Below are 26,305 nucleotides of genomic sequence, written 5' to 3' on the forward strand. Positions count from 1 at the left end.
ATAAGATAACTCATAAATAGGGAATGAGATTAGCGGAAGAGTAGCGTCCCTTGATTGGACGTCACCTTACAGAGAGAACGTCAATTTGGTTTTGAAGTGTCTCAAGCCGCTTTCACCGGAAGCGAGGACGAGAGACGCATGCGCACAACCAACATGACGTTCTCTCTCTAATAACTTTTCCGCCGGTGACGTCACAGACTATGGGTGACGTCCAATCAAGGGACGCTACTCTTCCGCTAATCTCATTCCCTATATGAAAAAAACCCTAATTTTAGTGCACCCTATCTTCAAGAAAAATTGGATAATAATGGCATATTATTATAAATGTTTGATCTCTAATTTAGATATGTTTGTATCTAGTCTAGTGTTAGCGAGTCAGCATCAGTACCCTGCAACAGCCATGGTCGTAGTTGTAGTAGTAATTTATTGTAAATGGATGAACAAGTATTATTTTTATGTTTATTATGTTGACAATGGTTAGAAATTCGATCGTTAACTCACTCAACCCTAACACCGACTATATCCGTAGTTTACCCGGGTTACTTTTACCCCATGCCTATTTATTACATTCTTTACGAGACAAATTATAGGCGTAGTATCAAAAATAATGTTTTTAATTTTTACATGTTAATGGTCGTTGAATAAAACATATATAGACGTCTATGTACATGCTCACTTTTAATAATAATAATAATAATAATAATAATAATAATAAAAATAATAATAAATAATAATAATAATAATAATAATAATAATAATAATATATCTTTATAGTCCTAAAAAAAGTGGCAATTTGTCATTTGGTTACACATTTATAACAATACAATATTGACATCATCATCATCATCATCATCATCATCATCATCCTCATCATCATCATCATCATCATCATCATCATCATCACCATCATCATCATCATCATCATCATCACGTCTTTTATTCAGAGATAACGAAAACAGAATCGATTGAGGGGTAGAATAAAAGATTTCTGAACACTCTTGAGTTTAAGAATTCGAACTTTGTTCCCAACGCGCACTCGCAAGCTCGTGCATTGGTTGGGAAGACATCAGGAATTCCCAAAAAAAGAAAAAAACAAGTGGAAGAATCGTATATTATAGAGAGGCGTAGTATAAACACTTTCCACTGGTCGTGTCCACCTCACACATTTCTAGGTTCACTCCCCACTGGTTCCCACCTCCCATAGTTTCTGGTTCACTCCCCACTGGTTCCCACCTCCCATAGTTTCTGGTTCACTCCCCACTGGTTCCCACCTCCCATAGTATATGGTTCACTCTCCACTGGTGTCCACCTCCCATAGTATATGGTTCACTCTCCACTGGTGTCCACTTCCCATAGTCTATGGTTCACTTCCCACTGGTGCCCACCTCCCATAGTTTCTGGTTCACTCCCCACTGGCGCCCACCTCCCATAGTCTCTGGTTCACTCCCCACTGGCGCCCGCCTCCCATAATCTTTGGTTCACTCCCAGATAGTGCCCACCTCCCATATTATCTGTTTCACTCCCCACTGGTGCCCACCTCCCATATTATCTGTTTCACTCCCCACTGGTGCCCACCTCCCATAGTCTCTGGTTCACTCCCCACTGGTGCCCACCTCCCATATTATCTGTTTCACTCCCCACTGGCGCCCACCTCCCATAATCTCTGGTTCACTCCCCACTGCTGGTATCCGCCTCCCATAGTCTCTGGTTCACTCCCCACTGGCGCCCACCTCCCATAATCTCTGTTTCACTCCCCACTGGCGCCCACCTCCCATGCATAATCTCTGGTTCACTCCCAGATGGTGCCCACCTATCAAAGTATCTGGTTCAATCCCCACTCACTCTGTCTGCCGTTGTTTGTTTCGTTTTTGTTTTGACTCGTTTTTGTTTTGTTTCGATCGTAGTTAAAAACACATGTTTGGCATCAGTGGGCACCAGTGCTGCCGTTTTATTGAATATAACACAGTATGTGCTTTTTGGTTACCATAAAAAAACGAAACAAAACAAAAAAGAAACAAAACAAAAACAAACAACTCAACTCACTTTTTCTCAGCATAAACATGAATGGCCCTCGGATTGTTCAAACCCCGTAGGATTTCGTGGTAGGACGAGACCCCCTTCTGGATGTTCAGGCGGGCGATGATCCCACTGCCATTGCCGCTGTATCCTGCCCAGAACAGCCGCTGTTTCTTGGTGTCCAGGGCCAGCCCGTCGATGTTGTGGTCAACTTGGATGAGAGGTTGGGGGTTGAAGTCCAGCAGAGGCGAGGAGTAGATGGATCTTCTGGTTGGTCAAGGGGAGAAAAGCGGGAAAATGAAATAAACTAAAAAGTCAAAGGTCTTGAGGATAGGTACGCGTCAAAGGGAGCAGATCAAAGTAAAAGATCAGGAACTCGAAGATATAGACACTTTCTGCTATCTCGGAAGTATAATTGACAAGGATGGAGGCACGGAAGCAGAGGTGAAAGCACGAATAGGAAAGGCACAGGCTGCATTCACATCTTTGAACAGAGCTTGGAGAACTAATGATATCTCCCTTCGACTAAAGCTAAGACTTTTCAACTCAAACGTGAAGTCTGTCCTACTGTATGGATGTGAAACTTGGAACGCATCACAGGCATGTATAAGGAGGGTACAGATTTTCGTAAACAGGTGCATGCGTAAGCTACTCAGAATAAAATGGATGGATAGAATAAAAATGAAGAAGTATGGAAAAGAACACAGCAGAAACCAGTGGGAGAGGATATAGGAAGAAGACGATGGAGGTGGATTGGACACACGCTTAGAAAGAATGACTCAACTATAACAAAGAAAGTATTGGACTGGAACCCTCAGGGCAGAAGATCAAGGGGAAGGCCACGAGGAACATGGAGAAGAATTAAAGAAGCTGATATGCAGAGAAGTGGTAAGACCTGGAATGAGATAAAAAAGTTAGCTCGGGATAGAGAAGGATGGAAACTGTTTGTCTGTGGCCTATACCCTGACCCAGGGTGAAAAAGGGAATGATGATGATGATGAAAATCTTAATAAATAAACTTCCCTTTATTCATTCCATAGGGGAAATGTGTCTCTAGAGTCTATTCCAAAGGAAGACTGGAATAACTCAGGCGTCAGCCGCATGAGTGCAGCGCCGCAAATTGAGCTAGGGCGAGGTGACGTGCTCAAGGCCACACAGTGCAGCGGGCGATTCGAACTCGGTACCTTTTGGGTACGAAGCAAAGACCGTACCGCTGAGCCACGCTATCCCCTTGAACCTTGAACTTTGGCATGTCATGAAAAAAGCATCTATAGAGCGCAATATCTTCATACTCCAGCCGCCATTGAGTACATACAGACGATGCAAGTTATATTGAGTTTTATTTTATTTGTTTTCTACGTTAATTTGTTTATTGTCGTGTGTTGACGAAAGGTTTGTACTCGAAACGTCCATTGTCTGTATTGTTCCCATCCGAAGCCTCTCCATTTTCACTCTTTCATTCACTCTTTCGTTAATATCTATTAAACGTGGCTAGTGCGACTTCTCGCAGATCTCTCTCTCTCTCTCTCTCTCTCTCTCTCTCTCTCTCTTTCTCTCTCTCTCTCCCTCTCTTTCTCTCTCTCTCTCTCTCTCTCCCTCTCTTTCTCTCTCTCTTTCTCTCTCTCTCTCCCTCTCTTTCTCTCTCCCTTTCTTTCTCTCTCTCTCTCTCTCCCTCTCTCTCTCTCTCTCTCTCTCTCTCTCTCTCTCTTTCTTTTAGCCAGGCGGAGAGTGTCGAATCAATTGGATCCCGAGCTTGTCTCACTGACACCGTGATATTTTTATTTTCTGTTTTCATCTTGCACTTCTCGATACGCCTATATATTTTTTTCACACCATTGATATAAATGTCCGGTTATGTGGTCTAGTGGTATGACATCGCTTTCGGATCGGAAAGTCCTGGGTTCGAGCCTCGAAAAGGCTCTTTACTCACATTCTCTTATCGTACTCAGGTGTAAAATGAGTACCTGGCTGTTAACAGCGGTGTCTTTGTCCGAAAAATTGTAATATCGCCGAACAGGTGTCATGTCCCGTCCTACATCTTAAATGTTGCTGTTGACCAGGGACCCCTTGTAAAGCGCTTTGAGCACATTAGTGGATATTGCTCTATATAAAAGCTCAATTAAAAAAAATAAATTTAAATGCTCGATCCACAATTTTTCTGTATAATATCTACAGTGTTATTGTTGGCTTTGGATCCTCTAAGGTGCTTATAGCACTGTCAATGGACATTGGGCTATAGATAGTATGCGCTTGGCTAAGAAGCTCATAACATTGCCATCCGGAAGTATAAGGGACCAACACACAAAACTGTGTGTATCCATGAACGTTTATAGTCGGGTTAATACAATTCAGTGAGCATTAAAATGGCAAAAAACAATAACAAAGACCTGAGTGACGCCATCTTTGAACTATCTATAATATGTACAGTGTTATTGTTAGCTTTGGATCCCCTCTAAGGTGCTTATCGCACTGCCAGTGGACATTGGGCTACAACCTCTCACTGTTTTATTAATTAATTCTCGAATGGAACCCACAGGACAAGAGGAAACGGGGTCGCCCAAAACAGACTTGGAGGAGAAGCCTTCACCAAGATTTGAATATTGAGCGTCTCCAATCTTAGATGGAGTGAGGCAAAGGTCTGTGCGCTAAGGACAGAAGAAGATGGAAGAGTGCTGTTGAGGCACTATGCTCCGCCAGGAGTCAAGAGGCATAAGTCAAGTCAAGTTAAGTCAATTAATTGATTAATTAATTAATTAATTAATTTATTTATTTGTTTACATTATCCTCTTTACCTAGTCAAGTCACTCCAATAGACAACATCGGTGGTTTCATCGTAGGTCAAGGCCACAAAGTTAGCTGTGACGTCACTGTACCAAAGCGTCTGCTCCGTTTTCTGGGTGTTCTCATCGAGGGAAAGGACTTTGATAGTGTTGAGGTCAGCTACCAGCAAGAAATTTTTCGGCTCTGCAGAAACGAGGAATAAAAACGATAATTCAAAATTTATTCTTTAAAAAATTAAAGTAGGTCAAAATTTCTCCGTACAGCCAATGTGAAATTTGTGACCCTTCACCTCAAAACGGTATTAAGTCGGGTTGGTTAAGATGTTGAATATTGAATTTATAACCAGAAATATCAGACTTTTGTTGAGTTTGTATGTTTTATTGAGGAGAATGGGTATCATATTTTAGGGTGCTAATGCCAACAATTTATAATTTTGACCAGTTTAACATTTAATTCGGCTTTTAAGCAAGCACCTGGTTCGTTCCGACATAATACCGTTTTAAGACGAAGAGTCACATTTTTGCCAACGAATCTAAAAATTAATTATTGAAATTTTTTTTACAGATTTACATCTAACTTAAAAAAAAGGAGTCATTAGGCCGGGCTTTATCCAGGTTTCTGTAGCGTGAAACGGACAATAACAATTGCTTGCTATCCTTTGAATAGGACGTTAGTCTATCGCTGAGTAGTTTCCGCCAAATCAAACTGACTCAGCTATCCGTCATTCACTGCTGGGTGGTCAGGAGGGTCAGAAAAAATCCCGACTGCACCCGGGATCGATCTTGGTCCCTTTGCGTGTGAAGCGAGTGCTCTATCAACTGAGCTATCGGAAACCCTGACTACCTTTTATTTTTTTTTTCTAAATTATGGGTAATTTCACAAACCGTAGACTGAAATTATTATTATATCTATTTATAAACGATTTCCCAGTAAATATTATTATTATTATTATTATTATTATTATTATTATTATTATTATTATTATTATTATTATTATTATTATTATTATTATTATTATTATTATTATTATTATTATTATTATCATCATCATCATTATTATTATTATTATTATTATTATTATAATAATTATTATTATTATTATTATTATTATTATTAGTATTATAATTATAATTATAATTATTATTATTATTATTATTATTATTATTATTATTATTATTATTATTATTATTATTATTATTATTATTATTATTTTTATTATCATTAGGATCTGGTCAATGTAATGAAAATCAACATAATATGTATTATAAATAGATAGATAAAAATTTAAATTCCCTTTATTCATCCCACAGGGAAATTTTGCCTTTAGGGCCTATTACAAAGGAAACTGGAACAACCCAGGCGTCAGCCGCAGTATAGCGCCGCAAATTGAGCTAGGGCGAGGTGATGTGCTCAAGACCACATAGCAAAGCGGCTGGTGATCGAACTCGGTAGCTTTCGGGTGCGAAGCAAATATCCTACCGCTGAGCCAAGCTGCCCCTTATTTTGTATTAAGTCACATTTGTTACAGTGAATGACATAATCAGTCGGATGGTGAAAAGGTTTGAACTGAGATATTGCCAAGTTTAGTTAGAAGGTCAATTTTTATCAAAAATGAGTTCTTATCATAAATTATTAAATCAACCCTTTTGTACATCTTTGGGAAATATCAAATTTTAATTTCACTTCTAAATATTTTTTACAGCTCGTCAAGTTGAAAAAGTATGAAATTTAAGAAATGTTGCTGGATACCTTTCCCATACATCTGACCATAACTTCATGAAAAATCACCCGATTTACTTCGATTCAAGATTAAAATACTCTGGGGAGCATATTCTTTCAGAAAATGCGAGAAAAAATGTAAATCTAACATTTTCACCTTCCGACTGATTATGTCATGCATCATCGACACATTTATAAACTTTAAAACCAGGAATTTAATGGACGGTCTGGTCTTACTTTCACATGTGAGCTCGTCAGAGGATAGCACCAGAGGGGAAAAATCTGGACACTGGCATTTGTAGGCGTTGTCCTCTGGTAGCTGGACACAGGAATGGCTGCAGTCAGACTTGGAACATACCTCGTTGTCCGATTCTGGGGTGGGTGAATATTAAAAAGGTAAACGTGAGTTGTTTTTTTTTTAAATAAGGAGCATTATCCACTCACTATATCTGCTGAAATTGGAATCCCAAACTAACACTTTGTTAGGTTCTGGGTGGGTTAATATATAAAAAAAATAATAGAGAAAGAGAGAGGGAGAGAGAGAGAGAGAGAGAGAGAGAGAGAGAGAGAGAGAGAGAGAGAGAGAGAGAGAGAGAGAGAGAGAGAGACAGGGAGAGAGAGAGAGAGAGAAAAAAAAAGAGAGAGAATGCACTGTTTTGTGTGTTTTTCCTTTTTTAAAAAAAACTCTTCTCTTCCCCCCCCCCCCCCCCCCCCCCCCCCAACCCCTATCATTCATCGTTAACATAATCGTAATAATAATAATCTTTTGCTCAAAACAAAAACATTTCAAAAGGGAGTTAATCCACAACGTCGACGGGACAACATCGATGTTAAATAAATGCAGAGTTACCTTTCTTCCTCCTCGCTAATGGGGAGTAATGCAACCCAGTAGGCCGCCCTCCACTCAAGATGAGGTTGTTGTCAACTCCAAATCGAATATTGTAGGACTTGATATACCCCAGATGGTTGTCAGTTCTCACCCAGTCCGTATAATACATAGTGTCTCCCCTCACTGCAAGTCCCATTGGAAGCTGGGTAGATTCAAGGGTTCAAAGGGGAGTTTATTTTTTAGGCAATTGCCAATAATATAACTCATACAAGAATATAATATTTTCATCAACAAATCAAGTAAGTAAAATCAATAATAAAGCAAGGCAAACAATGATAGTAATAATGATAATAATAATAGTAATAATAATAATAATAATAATAATAATAATAATAATAATAATAATAATAATAATAATAATAATAATAATAATAATAAAAATAATAATAATAATAATAATAATAATAATAATAATAATAATAATAATAATAATAATAATAATAATAATAATAAGAATAATAATAATAATAATAACAATAATTATAATAATAACCATAATAATAATGATAATAACAATAATAATTATAATGATGATGATGATGACGATGATGATGATAATAATAATAATATTAATATTAATATTAATGATAATAATAATAATAATAATAATATATAATAATAATAATAATAATAATAATAATAATAATAATAATAATAATAATAATAATAATAATAATAATAATAATAATAATAATAATAATAATAATAATAATAATAACAATAACAATAACAATAACAATAACAATAACAATAATAATAATAATAATAACAATAACAATAACAATAACAATAATAATAATAATAATAATAATAATAATAATAATAATAATAATAGATAGATAGATAGCAAAGTAAAGAAAAAAAAATGAAATGAACATTTGAAATTGTGTATGAAACAGTGCCAGATAGACAAAACAGAAAGAAAAATACAAGAAAAAAAATCATCCCCTCAAAAAATCAGCCTGGCTGCCTCGACTGGGATCGAACCTCGGACCCCCTGATTACCGATCAGACGTCATATATATTATGTATATAGTAATATTACATCGTGGCATAAGTATGTGGTCATTATAATATGAAAGGGAAAAAGCAGAACACTGAACGTGCTTAAAGCACTTTACAAGGGGTTCTATGTCAACATCAACACTTAACATGTGGGACAAGACATGACATGACGCCTGTTAGGCGATATTACATTTTCTTCCATATAGAGACAACACTGTTAACGACCGGGTACTCATTTACACCCAAGTACGGTGAGTGAATGTGAGTGAAGCGCTTTTTTTTCTCCCAAGTACTCAACTATGTAGCGCTCAGGGCGGAACTCAAACCTTGGATCCGAAGGCGTGTATCACACCACAAGACCACATAGTCGCACAAGAAGATTATGAGACTCAAAAATACGTTCTTTGAACAGCTTGTTTGTTTTGTTTTAAAGGGCTTTACGGCGCTTGCAACACATTTAGGTTATATCAGCGCCAGTAAAAAGGAAGAAAATGGGATAGTAAAAGTTCTAGAATTGAAATTAAAGCATCCAAGAGCAAGTAAGACAAAGGAACAAATAGGGATCAGATGTAGACTCAAAGAACATGCCATCAATGCTCTTAGTTTGAAATCACCAATAAGTCTCATCCGGACACAAGCACAACACCCAACTAAGAAGAATGCACTAATTTGAACAGCTTGCATTCTATAAATTGATGCATGGATGTAACCCCAGCATAGGCCATTGATGATGCTTGGCCATTTGACTCTTCCTTGGCGGGCTGTCGTCTTCTCCACCTGCTTCCTTATGTATCCATCTCTCCTTGCTTCCTCCACCTTACATCTTTGCCAACTATTTCTTTGCCTCCATGGTCTTCTTCCTCATTGGGGATTCCATGTGTATATATGTGTAACATGTATTGAAATATATTGGAGTTGTTCGGCTGTGTTTAATTATGTTAGGGTTCTTTCTAGCGGTACGCATCTTTTATTGTGCATGTTTTGCATGCGGGTGTGAATGTTGACTGCGTGAACGTATTAGCACCTTTTTGTTCCTTAGAAACATCGTAAGACGTTGTTTGTGTATTAAGTTAGTTACTGAAATAACTCCGTCCTGGATGGTCGTAATATGTATGTGTTGTCAATTTTCCATATTATTTATTATAATTAAATTGAATTAACATAGTATAGCCCTGAGTCGTGACATTGTGATGTATATCTATAGGTTGTTGGTTGGCAGCTTCCCAAAAATATCCATTTCTGACTTTATCCATCATGTTAAAAGTAAGTACATGTAGTAGAAAATATATCATAACAGTTTGTTAGTACATAATAATATCTAGATCTGTTCGTTTTTAAGGGTTTTACGGCGTTTGCAACACATTTAGGTTATATCAGCGCCAGTAAAAAGGAAGAAAATGGGATAATAAAAAGTTCTAGAATTACAATTAAATCATCCAAGAAAAGGTGAGACAAAGGGGAATGTGTTCAAATAGGAAACAGGTGTAGATTCCAAGAGCATACTATCAAAGTACTTAGTTTGAGATCACCTAGAAGTCTCATCCAGACACAAATACAGGTCCCAACTAAGAGGAATACACTCAAATGTTTACCAATCATATAATATAATATGTAAACAAAACAATACAGTGCATAACGGAGAGATGGTTAAGAAGGAAAAAAATATTATCTCCCAAAACTAACTACACATTTGACTGCTTCCCATTCAGCCAGGGTATCCGACCAGGACCAGGACAAAACCAAGAAATCTCATTCCACGACAAAGACAGAAGGCATGTTGGAAAACATATACAGGGGGATAGAAGACACAGTAAGTGCCCCCCTGCCCACTATGGGAGAATATCTAGATCTAGTAAGACATTAATGATTAAAGTTACATACCGACACATTTGAGCTGAGCTTCAGTTGTGTCCATTCATTGGTGTCGCTTTCGTAGACCATGAGATGCGGAACGCCGGTTTTGTTGTCTTGGTACGAGTCGGACAAGAACAGTCGGCCCTCGTACAGGGACAAGCCGTGCGGGTTGTTCAGTCCTTTGCCGAGGATCGTCGTTGCGTCGGATCCATCCAACAAAACACGCACAATTTTGGGTTGCTTGGCCCAATCGCTGTAGTAGAGGTATCTGGGGAGATTGTAATAATAATAATAATAATAATAATAATAATAATAATAATAATAATAATAATAATATAATAATAATAATATAATAATAATAATAATAATATAATAATAATGATAATAATAATAATAATAATAATAATAATAATATAATAATAATAATAATATAATAATAATAATAATAATAATAATAATAATAATAATAATATAATATATAATAATAATAATAATAATAATAATAATAATAATATATAATAATAATAATAATAAATAATAATAATATAATAATAATAATAATAATAATAATAATAATAATAATAATAATAATAATAATAATAATAAAATATATAATAATAACAATAATAATAATAAATAATATAATAATAATATAATAATAATAATAATAATAATAATAATAATAATAATAATAATAATAATAATAATAATAATAATAATAATAATAATAAATAATAAATAATAATAATAATATAATAATAATAATAATAATAATAATAATAATAATATATAATAATAATAATATTGATAATAATATTAATAATATTGATAATAATAATAATGATAATAATAATGATGATAATGATAATAATAATAATAATAATAATAATAATAATAATAATAATAATAATAATAATAAATAAATAAATAAATGAATAAATAAATAAATAAGTAAATAAATAAATAAATAAATAAACAAATAAAACACAACCAAATAAAAAACAAAAAAAAAAACAAACAAAAAAAAAACACAAAAAAACACACGAAATTTTCAATAAGTTTTAATGACTTAGAGATGCTCAAAAAGTTCTGAAATTGCATACAAAAATTCGTAAATAATTGGTAGGTCAAAGTCTGCGAATGAATACCTACTCTTCTGTCATCTGTGCGGCTATGTGGTCTTATGGTATGACCCTCGCTTTCGGATCGGAAGGTCCTGGGTTCGAGCCTCGCTCGGCGCATAGTTGAGTCCCCGGAAAAGGCTCTTTACCCACATTCTCTCACCGTACTCAGGTGTAAAATGACTACCTGGCCGTTAACATCGTTGTCTCTGTCCGAAAAAAAAATATAATATCGCCTAACAGGCGTCATGTCCCGTCCTAAATGTTAAGTGTTGCTGCTGGCCAGGGCCCCCTTGTAAAGCGCTTTGAGCACGTTTAGTGGATATTGCGCTATACAAACATCTCAAAAAGCTCAATCAATCTCATTGGGAAAATCGAATCGAATCACCCACTCACCCGTTATCAAGGTCCAACGCGACACCAGTGGGTCTTTCTACAGTTCCGACCACCATCTTCCGGTCTTTCCCATCCAATGAGATCTTCTCTATCCTGTGCCAGGAGTACACGGAACCGTCCAGTCCTGGCGTGGACGTCCCGCTGTTCGTGTAGAACAGTTGTCTCAATTTCCAGTCCAGAGCGAGACCTGGAGAATGAGAGTTCAAAACTTTATTAGAGATATGGTTTGAAATTTTCATCTTTTTTTTTTTTAAATCCGTGAACGAAATAATTCAAATGGGAATAAAAAAACAAAACAATACAAAAGAAAACAAAACAAAAAAAAAAAAAAACAAAAACAAAACAAAACATAACAACCCCCCCCCCTTCCCCCAAAGAAAAAAAAAAACCCAAAAGAAACGAAAACAGAACAAAAAAAAACAACAAAAAACAAAAAAACAAAAAACAAAAAAAAAACCAAACAAACATGAGCATTTATATAGAGTAATTTCACAAAGCACTTTACAAGTAGATAGTCCTTAGTCAACAGCAACACTTAACATAATGTGAGACGCGACATAAAATACTGTGAGAGGTGAGATTGCAAATGTAGTTAGGAAGATGGAGAGATAGATAGATAAATTGATATAGAGATAGATAAATTGATAGATAGATAGATAGATAGATAGATAGATAGATAGATAGATAGATAGATAGATAGATAGATAAATTGATAGAGAGATAGATAGATAAATAAATGGATAGAGGGATGGATAGTTAATTAGTTAGAGAGATAGATAGAAGATAGATAGATAGATAGATAAATTGATAGAGAGATAGATAGATAGATAGATAGATATATAGATAGATAGATAGATAGATAGATAGATAGATAGATATATAGATAGATAGATAGATGGATGAATGGATGGATGGATGGGTAGATGGATAGATAGATAGATAAATAGACTGATAGATTACAAACACACACACACACACACACACACACACACACAAATATAACACTTTAAATAGCATTTATTAACGACTCTACATAAATGAACGTGTGACTGAATGAAAGGTCAGTGTGTCTATACAGAATACAGAAAAGGCTAATTGGATGACACGCGAATGTCAGGGTTACACGCCTGTGGGTTATGACGTCATTAATGGGGAACTATGGATTGTGGTCTCATCATTAAATTGACATGTCCTGATGGAAGGAATGATACGTGGAAGACGTGGAAGAGCAGATTGAGGATTTTATGAGGATAGGGAGTGTGCGGATGCTAGGCTAAATAAACAGTGTTGTAGATAGATAGATAGATAGATAGATAGATAGATAGATAGATAGATAGATAGATAGATAGATAGATAGATAGACACGCCTGGGGGTTATGTCATTAATGGCGGACTACGGATTGTGGCCATTATTATATTGACATGTCCTGATGGAAGGAGTGATACGTGGAAGACGTGGAAGAGCAGATTGAGGATTTTATGAGTATGGGAAGTGTGCGGATGCTAGGCTAAATAAACAGTATTGTACAAATTATGATTAATTAATGGTCGTATAGATAGTATGCGCTTGGCTAAGAAGGTCACAGCATTGCCATCCGGACGTAAAACGGACCAACACACAAAACTATGTGCAACATTGAACAATTTGTTTTTGTTTTAAAGGGTTTTACGGCGCTTGTAACACATTTAGTTTATATCAGAGCCAGTAAAAAGGAAGAAAATGGGATAGCTAAAAGTTCTAGAATTGTTATCCATTTTTAAAAGATGGATGCGGAGTCAGGCACCAAATCAACCAATATAGCCACGCCCCTGCTAGTGGGGAATGAATCCACAATATTCTGTGGAGAAATAAAGGCTTTCAATCGTCAATTTTACTTATAATACTACTGAATTGTGGAAATCAAAATAGATCGGAGACGAATTTTTAGAGCCTTCAACGATTAAACTAATTGGTAAAGATATAAAGTCTGTGGGTGCGCGCAAATGAATCTGGCAACAGGGGGCCAACATATTATGCCCTAGCAGATTTTATATCTAATCATTTGAGTCAGCGGTTTATAGAATTTGAATTATCCTTTTTAAAAAGAAAGGTTTTCAACTTACTCGTAATATCAATATGTACGGAACAATTTAAACATCAACCCTTTAAAAAAAATTGATAGATTTCTGTATCTTATCATCTCGATTCATTTTCCTGAATACGCCCAGCTCATGGAACAACCTAACTTCTGGTATTAAGTTTATTGAGCAATATTGAGACACTGAGAAGAAGAAGAAGAAGAAGAAGAAGAAGAAGAAGAAGAAGAAGAAGAAGAAGAAGAAGAAGAAGAAGAAGAAGAAGAAGAAGAAGAAGAAGAAGAAGAAGAAGAAGAAGAAGAAGAAGAAGAAAAAGAAAAAGAAAAAGAAAAAGAAAAAGAAAAAGAAGAAGAAGAAGAAGAAGAAGAAGAAGAAGAAGAAGAAGAAGAAGATGATGATGATGATGATGATGATGATGATGATGATGATGATGATGATGATGATGAAAAAGAAGAAGAAAAGGAAGAAGAAAGATGGAATTAGAGTACAATAAGAAGATAGGAGGAGGAGGAGGAGGAGGAGGAGGAGGAGGAGGAGGAGGAGGATGAGGAGGTTAACTGGGAGGAGGGTGAGGATGAGACGAATATTAAGAGGAGGAGCAAGAATAGGAGAAGGAAAAAGGAGATGGCAAAACATCTCAATTCTCAATTGTATTTTTTTACGAGCTTACATCAATGCACATGTCTCATTTGATGTCTTGATAATGTTTTTTCTTTCTTCTCTTAATCGTCACCTCCTCTCCTCGCCATCTTTCTGGGTATTGGGCATTGGGCTCCCCAAATTTCGTCCACAAATTGCAAACGGAAATGATGCATGAGAACACAGCATAGAGAATCATGTCACACATTACAAACGGAAATGACGCATCAGAGCACAGCACAGAAAATCATGCCGCACATTGCAAACGGAAATGACGCATCAGAGAACAGCACAGATGATCATGTCACAAATTACGAGGGGTCAGAAATGAAGGTTTCTGCAAACGATTATCATTTTTAATGCTATTGTCGTCCACCTATCTATCTATCTATCTATCTATCTATCTATCTATCTATCTATCTATCTATCTATCTATCTATCTATCTATCTATCTATCTATCTATCTATCTATCTATCTATCTATCTATCCATCTGGTCTATCTATCTATCTATCTATCTATCTGGTCTATCGCCAAGTACTTTCCGCCAGATCTAACAGAACTGGGTGGACATGGCGACAGAAAGAATTTTCGACTTCACCAGGAATCGATCTCAGTCCCTTTGCGTGTGACTCGTGTGCTCTACCAATTGGGCTATCGAGGTACCTCTCTCCTTTCTAAACTATGACTGCAAATTCCAACAAAAAAATAAAAAAAATAATTGCGGTGAGGGATGGAGTCAAGAGAGATGAAGAGAGGAGAAAAAAGAAGTTTGAGGATAGGAGAGCTAGGAGGAAAGAGAGGCAGCAGAACCAAACACCAAACACACAGTCAAACTACGTGTGCAGCAACTGCGGTAGAGACTGCCTTGCAAGGATCGGGCTGCTGAGTCACACCCGTCGCTTATCTCAACAAGACTGATGAGACTAAAAACTGAGCTTTAAAAATTTACCTTTTATATAGCGCAATATCCACTAAACGTGCTCAAAGCGTTTTACAAAGGGTCCCTGGACAACAGCAACACTTAACATGTAGGACTGGACATGACATGACGACTTTTAGGCGATATTACATTTATTTTGGGACAGAGACAACGATGTTAACGGCCAGGTACTCATTTTACAACTGAGTACGGTGACAGAATTTGAGTAAAGAGCCATTTCCAAGGACTCAACTATGCGCCGACGAGGCTCGAACCCGGACCTTTCCGATCCGAAAGCGAGAGTCATACCACTAGACCATATTAGCTGTACAAAACTGCAAACTCCGAGAATCAATAAGTAATTTAAGATAAGGAGGTCATTATAAACCGTTGTCGGGAAAATATCGATGTTATATTTATATCGATAAATAACAATGTGAAATTGAATGTAAGCTTCAATTTGATAAAGGAAAACAGTTAATTTGGACGTTTTGGGTTTCCCCTTTACTAACAAAACATGATGAATGAAACACTACAGACTACAGACAAATGAGATAATATCATTAATCCAGCAGTGAGTTTGTAGCTGGGTCTGTTAGATCTGACGGAAAGTAATATGCGATAGACTAGCGTCCTAATCAAAGGGTAGCAAGCAATTTCACGCTACAGAAATGGGGATAAACTCCGGCTCTCCATGAGCCTAATTGCTCCGAAAGACTACTTACTTACTTTACAGTAGACTCAAGACTATCGAAGAAAAGGGTTGTTTATTTTCAACGATACAACTTGGGTTATTGTTTACGAAATGTTGTCGAAAAAATTCCAATTCAAGTCTCCCTCCCCCTCCCCCCCCCTCTCCCCCCTCCCATCCCCCGTCGTCGTCGTCGTCGTCGTCGTCGTCGTCGTCGTCGTCGTCGTAGTGATCAACGTCATTATCATCATCTTCACTAAAAGTGTGATGAGGTCCAATGTGGTGATGAAGACGATGATGCTGTTGTGCTTGATGATGATGATGATGATGATGATGATGATGATGATGATGATGATGATAATGATAATAATGATAATAATGATAATAATAATAATAATAATAATAATAATAATGATGATGATGATGATGATGATGATGATGACGACGACGACGAAGATGATGACGACGACGAAGATGATTATAATGATGTTTACGATGATGAAGATGATGCTCGTATTGATATTAATGATGGCGATTTATTTATTTATAAAGATGTTTACAAAGTCACCGTAACATTACTCATCATTATCATTATCATCCCATGTTTCATAGCTTTTGTTTAGACAAGAATCATTTTAATTTATCGATTTCAGAAGGACGAGTTTCACTGCCAAAATTTTCTATACGTGCTGTTGTTGACGTGTCGCCAACCAGTGCTGTTGTTGACGTGTCGCGAACCAGTTCATCAGGGGAAAATCATGCCTAATGAAATCCCCAGACAAGAGTGATGGCATCTGCACACATCACCAGGACCACCAGGGCGCTCTGATCATTATTATTATGACGTATCCATTTTAAGACAAAGACATTCCTGAAAAAAACCCTTATATTATCTGTGTTCTATAAATTAGCGCGTACAGGGCGCTTTGACTACTACTACTACTACTACTACTACTACTACTACTACTACTACTACTACTACTACTACTACTACTACTACTACTACTACTACTACTACTACTAATACTACTACTACTACTACTACTACCTCTACTTCTTCTTCTTCTTCCGATGTTATTCCTTTAGACCTAACTTCTATAAGAGAAAAAAGAGTAGTCCTTCAGAACCATTCGGTCCATGCAGCCGGAATCTATCCCGGTTCTATAGTGCGAAACGGACAATAGCAATTGCTTGCAACCCTTTGGATAGGATGTTAGTCTATCTTAAAGTGCTTTCCTCCAGATTTAACAGACCCAGCAACTTAAGCACTTTTAGGTTGAACAGGGGATTACAAAAAAAATTATCTCGACTTTTCCCGGGATCGATCTCGGTCCCTTGGTCTGTGAAGCTGGTACTCTACCAACTGAGCTATCGGGATTTCCCAATTCTACAAGCAAGGCCTAAAACTGAATTTTAAGTATCAATATCATCACCCCGACATAAAGTAATAAATAACAATGTGAAATTGAATGTAAGCTTCAATTTAATTACGAAAACAGATAAAATGAATGGACATTTGTTACCCTTCGCCTCAAATGGATATTAAGTCGGGTTGGTTAAGATGTTGAAAATTGAATTTATAGCCAGAAATATCAGACTTGTGTTGAGTTTATACGATTTATTGAGGAGAATGGCAACCATATTTTAAGGTGATAATGCCAACAATTTATATTTTTGACCAGTTTAACATTTACTTCGGCTTTTATTTAAGCATCTGGTTCGTTCCGACATAATACCGTTTTGAGACGATGGGTCACATTCGGTTTCCCCTTTATCAACAGAACAGGATGAATGAAACACTACAGACGAATGAGATAATGTGGTAGTGGCGTTGTTAAGATGAATAAACCATTGATGGGCCGGAATTAGTATCTAGCCTTTGTAAGGAAGCATGAATTCAAATAGATCCTTTTTGAAATATCTATTGTTCTATTTGAATTTACAGCAACATAATTTACATTACCCAATACAATGTATACCGTTGAGAGAGAGTCAATCACATATTTTTCTCTGAGACGAGTTTCATCAGGAAACAACACTGAAGTTGTCAAGACTACAATTTCAAAAAAACAAAACAAAACAAAAACAAAAACAAACAAACGAACAAACAACAAATAAATGAAAAAAACCTCTCGTTCCTAAGACAAAGCCGTCCGTGAGAGGCTCTTTGTTTGGCTCTGTCATTCGACATCATCTGGTCTGTGTTTTATTCAAATTTGTTGGTATTTTTATGCAACTCCTCCTCCTCCTCCTCCTCCACATCTTCTTTCTTTCTTCTTCTTCTTCTTCTTCTTCTTCTTCTTCTTCTTCTTCTTCTTCTTCTTCTTCTTCTTCTTCTTCTTCTTCTTCTTCTTCTCCTCCTCCTCCTCTTTTCCATCATCATCAGCATCATCATCATCATCATCATCATCATCATCATCACCATCATCATCATCCTCCTCATCATCCTTATCTTCTCCTCCTCCTCCCCCTCCTCCTCCTCCTCTTTTCCATCATCATCATCATGTGGTGTAGCAAATACATATGTAAAGGCTTGTGATCTTATATAGCGATTTTTATTGCGTTGTTTAACAATCCAACTTACATTTTCACAAATTGCAACCAAACAAATTCTATGTCCAAAAATATTCAAATAAAAGATGGTGAGCACAAAAGGTTTAAAGTGTGCAGCTCATGGTCAAGTTGAATCCTACCCTTTTCCTCGAAACATCCTCTTTTATCCCTATCAAAATTTTACCCACAGTTCCATTGTTTCCACGCCCCCTTGCAGTTTTGGCAGTTCCCTGTCAGTCTATAATCCAACCCCTAAGAGTAAGACCAAATCATAATCAAACCTGAAACGTCAATTCCTACATATTGGTGTTAAACCCCGCCTTTTATGATATAATATTACTTTTGGTAAACGTTAGTTCAGTACGCCCAAATAATCTGTACGCCCAAATAATAAATTCCAACTATAATTTGATGCTATTATCCCCAATAACCAAGTAACACCGATCAAAGAAAGTAATTTTCTAGTACTCAATATAATGACCAATCCTTTAACTTTGGAACGTAAAACTGTCCTAGACTACTCAATATAATGACCAAGTTTAACTGATATACAAGCACTGTGAACTCATTAAACCCACTTGCTATAAGCTAACTCTCTTACATACGCCCCTTTCTTAGAATTTAAATTGACTTTAAAACAATTTCAATTCAAAAAAATTACAGTGAGAGATTAAATATATATGTAATGTCCAACTAAAATGTAATAAATAAATGTTTAAAATGATAATACTTATACCAGTTAAATATTTAAAAACTTTAAACTTTAAATTCAAAAACACCAAAGTTGATTACAACATTCATATATATCAATTATAGGTTTTATAGTATTACAACATTGATAAATTCACAAACATCAAATTTGATTACAACATCTAAATAGATATATATATATCGATTATAGATTTTTCTTTCAAATTACAACATCAACAGTAAGGTATCTATCATTTAAAAGTGATTAAAATTTAAATTTACCAACACGAAAGTTGATTAAACATTTTTATATTTATCGATTATACTTTTTAAGGCATTACAACATTGACAGTAAGATATCAAGTAATTAAAAGTTCAAAGAAAAAATATCTTTTCACCTTAACTTCCATCTTCATAGCAATAAAAGTGTTTAATTCTCGTCATATCCCATCACACATAAATAGTATTGCGTGAAAAAGGATGGTTCAAATTCCATTTGTGATATACTCACGTTGTCTTATTCAATCTCAAATTTAACTCTTTACGACATGGGTGATAATCTCAGCTTCCATGTATGTCTACTCATTTACTGACATATCAAAACCAGTACCTTGTTTTATTCCCTTATATTGTATGATTCCATTTAAACAACATTATTACATTAATTCCTACTTATAATATGTGGTACAAATAATGTATTATAGACATCTAAATCCATATACGAAGGATTACATTTCAATTAAAAAAATAAATCAAAATAATAGCATTATCATCATTTTAAAATTCAAGTTGAAGTTATTATCATTCATTGTTCATTGTTGATGTTTCAATTTTTTAAGCTTTTTAAGTCATCAGGGTGTAGTTTACAACTACATTGATATCAAATTGTTCTTTGTGGTCATCCATCAGAGGTCACATTTCTCAGTAATCCGTTCGTTTTGAGAATGGTCATCCTGTAAAAATTGTCAGTAATTGTTAATTAAGTCATTGTCTCCATTTAGAATGAGTTTTCATGTAATGAAAAAAAAAAAATATCAACTATAAGAGTTGAGGTGATTGTATTTAGTCTACGTGTTGCATTGTTGTGTGTGTTGTGGTCACTGAATAGCCCAATTGTCATAAATTCACTTTAATTACTGTTAATTAATTAAAAACTTTTTCCTCTGTAAATGTCTTCGAATTATCACCATAATGTCTTCACATTCAAATATTTAGTGTTTAATAAATAATCAGACATTAGTCTGTCCGACTTGTTCACATCACATATCTAGTGTTTAGTAAATAATCAGTCATTAGTCTGTCCGACTTATTCATATTTAGTACAGTGTAAATAACTAAATAAGTAAAATCTAACACAGTATGTGATTGTGGGCTGTTACTAAAGTGACCAACTTTTGCAATTAGTGTGTTGTATTTGTTCGAGTCTTTTGAATTTGGGACGAAAAAAGACTCTACAGGTAGCAAACGTATGCTTAACCTGTTGGGTTGTTTCTTGGTCTTGTGACGTCGCTGTAATCCATTCATCTCCGGCATCTGGGTCGATTCTCCTCGTTGATATTTGTGGTTGTCTTGTGTATACGTTGAGTCTCATTGTAGATGAAATTGTAAAAATTCAAGATTAACTGTGTGCGAGATCTTGAATTTAAATGAAGTTTGACTTATCCAGCAAGTCAAAAGAAAGTTGTGAACTCAGCCATGTGTTGACAAAGAGTTCGTGTGTAGTAGTCGACAGAGGTCGTGTGTTGTAATTGTCTGTGTTTGTTGATCGAGTTCTGATGAGGTGGCATGTGAGCACACACCAGGCAGATGATGTAATCTGTAGAGTACCGGTGGGTGATGTGAGTCCACACACCAGGTAGAGGATGTAACAATAACGTAGTCTAGTAGTGTATGGAGTAGGGTCGAATAAGGTCAACAATATTTTCGTTATTTGAACGCAGGTTGTTGAATATCATACTATAATGAATCCAAGGAAATCGCTCATGTGGCGTTTTGCGATACTTTTTCCTGCATTGTCTTATATACATATATAGCCTTTATCTTTTACAATGATACTAAGACAGGCGTTATTATAATATTCAATGTTTATAAGTTGTAGATATGGGTGCTGCACACTTGTATATTGACATAAGTTTAAATTTGAATACGCTCACCACTGAATATGATGGAAGTAGTATTGTTCACAATTGGACATCATTTTTGTAAAAACAATCGTATCTTGAACGTTTATGTAATTATTGACATCGTACATCGTTGGGTATTGTTGTTGTAGAAGTAAATACAAGTAATCCAATTGTTCAATAAAGAATGTAAATATAAAAAGGTTCATGGACGAAATCTGTGTTGATACAGATATTATTTTATGAATTCTGTCAAGTTTGTATAAGTTGAAAGGTACGTTGTAATTGAGGTTGCTGTGTAGTTTGTAGTCTGTAGATTGTGTTGATTCTGGACGTATCAATGGCGTAGTCGAGATTTTTACTCCATTTTAATGTATTCGTGGATAGACCAAAGGGATTAGGACATTTTCCGACCTATGTTGTGGTTGTGTTTGAGTTGCCTCTGTCGTTGTCATCAGCGTTCCCGTTATGACTGATGGTTGCAAGTGTCCTCTTTCGTGATGACTGTATCATGTTTTAGTGCAAACACTACTTCTGCCTTTGATTAACTCGAATTATTCCCCTTAGAAAATCCCTAATTTAATGAAATATGATTTTGTTTATGTTATCGTAGCACTTCCTACCATTTCAACTGATTGCCGAATGATTACACACTTAAGATTTGACAATTGAACATAACTTCTTCTTCAACTCAGTTACAAATTTTATGATATAAATGTTAAATTCAAACCACGCAGTAAATATTGATTACAATTACAACAGCAAATCGATAGGAGAAAAATATGATAATCAAAATATTCGCAGAAACGATATACACTCTGGTCAATAAAAATTCAATGTTTCGCGCCTTTGCCCTCGGCTTATAAAAATATTCATATAACTCATTGCGACGTTATCTTGCGCCTCTTAATATAGCATTGATAATTGTGTGCGCTTTAACCACGCGCATCGTATTTATAAAAATTCTCCGCCTTCTGCATCATTTCATAATGTTAAACCATGCGCTTTAATCAAAAGCAAAATAAAATATTCCCGAACGCCTCATTCCTGCGTCTCGTAATTTAAACCATGTGCACTTTAATTACCGCGTCTTACATCACTGCGCTTATTTACCCACTATGCATTTACAGCATTTTACCATATGGGTTACTTATAATTCGCTGATTCTTAACAAGTTAACCACTTGTGTCACAAATATTATCAGCTCACATGACATGGTAATGCATTTACAATATTTTGTTATTCTTCCGTAATAACATTTTAACTCCCATTACAAGACATCAGTCTTTCATAATAATTAATACTCCGTCATTTTATTTGTTCTCCGACTTTAAACCAAAAGTCCGTTATTCCGTTATTATGAGAATATGTCTCCTTTAAAAATCACGATTAAACGCGTTTCAAAACAAAACTAAACAAAACAACGATTGACTCATATTCCGCATAAATCATTTCAACTTAATTTCCAGTGATAAAATCCAAATGTCTTATGTAATCTATTATAACGCCATGTCTCATTACACAACTAAATAAGCTCTGTTGTCGATTACTTGGCTGCGTTAACCACACATTTATTACCAAGAATACAAACAGATATAAAACTTTGCTCTTTGTCATGAACCCATGAATCTCAAAGAGTCAATATCAACCTACCAATTCATCCCTATTGACGGGAGAGAAATATAATCAATGATGTTGTAATATAACAATAAATACCATAAGACATTTTTCAATTATCAAAACTTAGAATTTACGTGTTTTTATTGCCATCGTCTTCTTGAGTCATTTTGACAGAAAATAAAACGTAACAACCTTAAATAATGGACCAACTGTTTATGTAATTCCAACAGTAACATACAAAAATTGAAATAAAAATCGACACATCTTTGTTACTGATATTAACAAAACATTGCCATTAACGGTACAAATTAATATTCGAAGATCTATTCCGAAACGCTTGATTGTAAGTAAACGCATTTTCATTTATTTTGAAAAATAAAACGCACTAAAATATTCATTTAAATACTGCAATTTTTATTTTCATCTCTCCCTCTCTTCTTTTTAATTAATTAAAATACGTATAGCATCAATGCATTATTATTATTATTATTATTATTATTATTATTATTATTATTATTATTATTATTATTATTATTATTATTATTATTATTATTATTATTATTTTTGCCGTTCTATAATATATTGTTTTCACTTTTTGAATATAATATATTGCCCTATATATCTATATTTTTTTAAAATTTCCTTTTCTATCTGTGACTCTTAATTTAAATATTATTTAGTATATTTATTTATTTTTTTAAATATTGTCTTTTGTCAGAATTTTAGGAATCATCTATAATTTCAATATTTTTTTTTCATATTTCAATACAAAATAATTCCACTGCTTCACCTTCAAAATTGATATTCATTTTCTTTCCCAAATAAAACTATTTTCCTATCTGTTCACAATTTTCACTTCAAAATTCGAGTCTCACAAAAACTTTAATAGATGTTAACACCGCAACAATATACATTTCTTGTGTTTCCATGGTTCGGAATGATAACATCTTTACATCATGGTATCAGGGCTCCAAATAAAGATATATAAGAATCCTGGTCACGGCACCAAATTAGATACATATGTGGTGTAGCAAATACATATGTAAAGGCTTGTGATCTTATATAGCGATTTTTATTGCGTTGTTTAACAATCCAACTTACATTTTCACAAATTGCAACCAAACAAATTCTATGTCCAAAAATATTCAAATAAAAGATGGTGAGCACAAAAGGTTTAAAGTGTGCAGCTCATGGTCAAGTTGAATCCTACCCTTTTCCTCGAAACATCCTCTTTTATCCCTATCAAAATTTTACCCACAGTTCCATTGTTTCCACGCCCCCTTGCAGTTTTGGCAGTTCCCTGTCAGTCTATAATCCAACCCCTAAGAGTAAGACCAAATCATAATCAAACCTGAAACGTCAATTCCTACATATTGGTGTTAAACCCCGCCTTTTATGATATAATATTACTTTTGGTAAACGTTAGTTCAGTACGCCCAAATAATCTGTACGCCCAAATAATAAATTCCAACTATAATTTGATGCTATTATCCCCAATAACCAAGTAACACCGATCAAAGAAAGTAATTTTCTAGTACTCAATATAATGACCAATCCTTTAACTTTGGAACGTAAAACTGTCCTAGACTACTCAATATAATGACCAAGTTTAACTGATATACAAGCACTGTGAACTCATTAAACCCACTTGCTATAAGCTAACTCTCTTACAATCATCATCATCATCATCATCATCATCATCATCATCATCATCATCATCATCATCATCATCATCCTCAACCTCCTCCTCCTCATCATCATCATCATCATCATCATCTTCTTCTTCTCCTCCTCCTCCTCCTCCTCCTCCCCATCCCTCATAATCTCCTTCTTCTGTGCCTCTTTCCACTTCTTATCCTTTTCTTTCGCGTCCTTGTCCTCCTCCTCCTCCGTCTCCTCCTCCTCTTCTTCTTCTTCTTCTTCTTCTTCTTCTTCTTCTTCTTCTTCTTCTTCTTCTTCTTCTCCTCTCCCTCCATCACCACCAACTCCACCACCACCACAACCTCCCCCTCTTCTCCTCCTCGCGACAGCTCCACCACCTCGTCCTCCCCTTTAAAGACACCCCAGTTATACAACACCATTTCTATAACCTGAATCTTCATCGAATATACACACTATGAAGAAATAAGAATCTTAAAAAAACCCAAACTAACTCCGAGAGTGAGCATTATAATAGGGAACGGAACGCGTGTGACTTCATGCAGCTCGTGCAAAAACGGGATAATTACAGATTAGGACAAAAACAAAGACACTAATTTCACGTTGCAGACTCGTGTTCAGTTGATAATGACTCGGAAAAGGCAGTTCCTCACTCTTCTTTCTCCTCCTTCCTCTCCCTCCCTCCATCCATCATTCTTCCCCCCCCCCCCCCCCCCCCCCCGCCTCACCAACTCCCATACACTAACCTGTCTATAATGAAAATGAAGACAAGGAAAGGCGGCGATTAGGCGACGACTCTTTGTTATGTATTGTGAAAAACGACAACGTGCAGCAAACGGTAATTCGACACCGTGAAATGTGTGTGTGTGTGTGTGTGTGTGTGTGTGTGTGTGTGTGAGTCATCCTGTCATTCTTGGCATCAAGAAAAGACAGAGTGAGTTTTATTTCTAGTGGTGAAATGGAGCGAGTGGGAAATAATATTATGCTATCGTGCTAAAAGTAGAATGCATTTAATTTTTGCAAACTCGTATATTATTATAAAGAGTCCTTCAAAACCATTAGGCATGGAGCGTTCGTAACCATCGTTAACTTATAGCCCGACACAAGGATCGTAACCATCGTTAACTTATAGCCTGACACAAGGATCGTAACCATCGTTAACTAATAGCCTGACACAAGGATCGTAACCATCGTTAACTTATAGCCTGACACAAGTTCCGTAGCCATCGTTAACTTATAGTCTGACACAAGGATCGTAACCATCGTTAACTTATAGCCTGACACTAGGATCGTAACCATCGTTAACTTATAGTCTGACACTAGGATCGTAACCATCGTTAACTTATAGCCTGACACAAAGATCGTAACCATCGTTAACTTATAGCCTGACACAAGGATCGTAACCATCGTTAACTTGTAGCCTGACACAGGGACCGTAGCCATCGTTAACTTGTAGCCTGACACTAGGATTGTAACGATCGTTAACTTATAGCCTGGCACCGTAGCCATTGTTAACTTATAGCCTGACACTAGGATCGTAACCATCGTTAACTTA

At 35.6% G+C, this 26,305-nt stretch overlaps 1 protein-coding gene across 2 annotated transcripts in view; it reads right to left on the reverse strand.

Annotated features, from left to right (window-relative positions):
* LOC144977518 (uncharacterized) overlaps nucleotides 1-26,305 on the reverse strand; it is a 277,462-nt gene that overhangs the window by 22,965 nt on the left and 228,192 nt on the right. For both annotated transcript variants that reach the window (XM_078922821.1, XM_078922820.1), the window contains exons 12-17: nucleotides 11,782-11,968; nucleotides 10,292-10,532; nucleotides 7,367-7,547; nucleotides 6,754-6,888; nucleotides 4,809-4,980; nucleotides 2,044-2,283 (exon numbers count right to left, since the gene is read on the reverse strand). In XM_078922821.1, the coding sequence (XP_078778947.1) occupies nucleotides 2,044-2,283; nucleotides 4,809-4,980; nucleotides 6,754-6,888; nucleotides 7,367-7,547; nucleotides 10,292-10,532; nucleotides 11,782-11,968 (1,156 nt within the window). The remainder of the gene's footprint in view (nucleotides 1-2,043; nucleotides 2,284-4,808; nucleotides 4,981-6,753; nucleotides 6,889-7,366; nucleotides 7,548-10,291; nucleotides 10,533-11,781; nucleotides 11,969-26,305) is intronic.

Source organism: Berghia stephanieae, chromosome 7 (assembly GCF_034508935.2).
Source record: "Berghia stephanieae isolate SIO BIC M18660-M18661 chromosome 7, UCSD_Bste_1.3, whole genome shotgun sequence".
Classification (NCBI taxonomy): domain Eukaryota; kingdom Metazoa; phylum Mollusca; class Gastropoda; order Nudibranchia; family Aeolidiidae; genus Berghia; species Berghia stephanieae.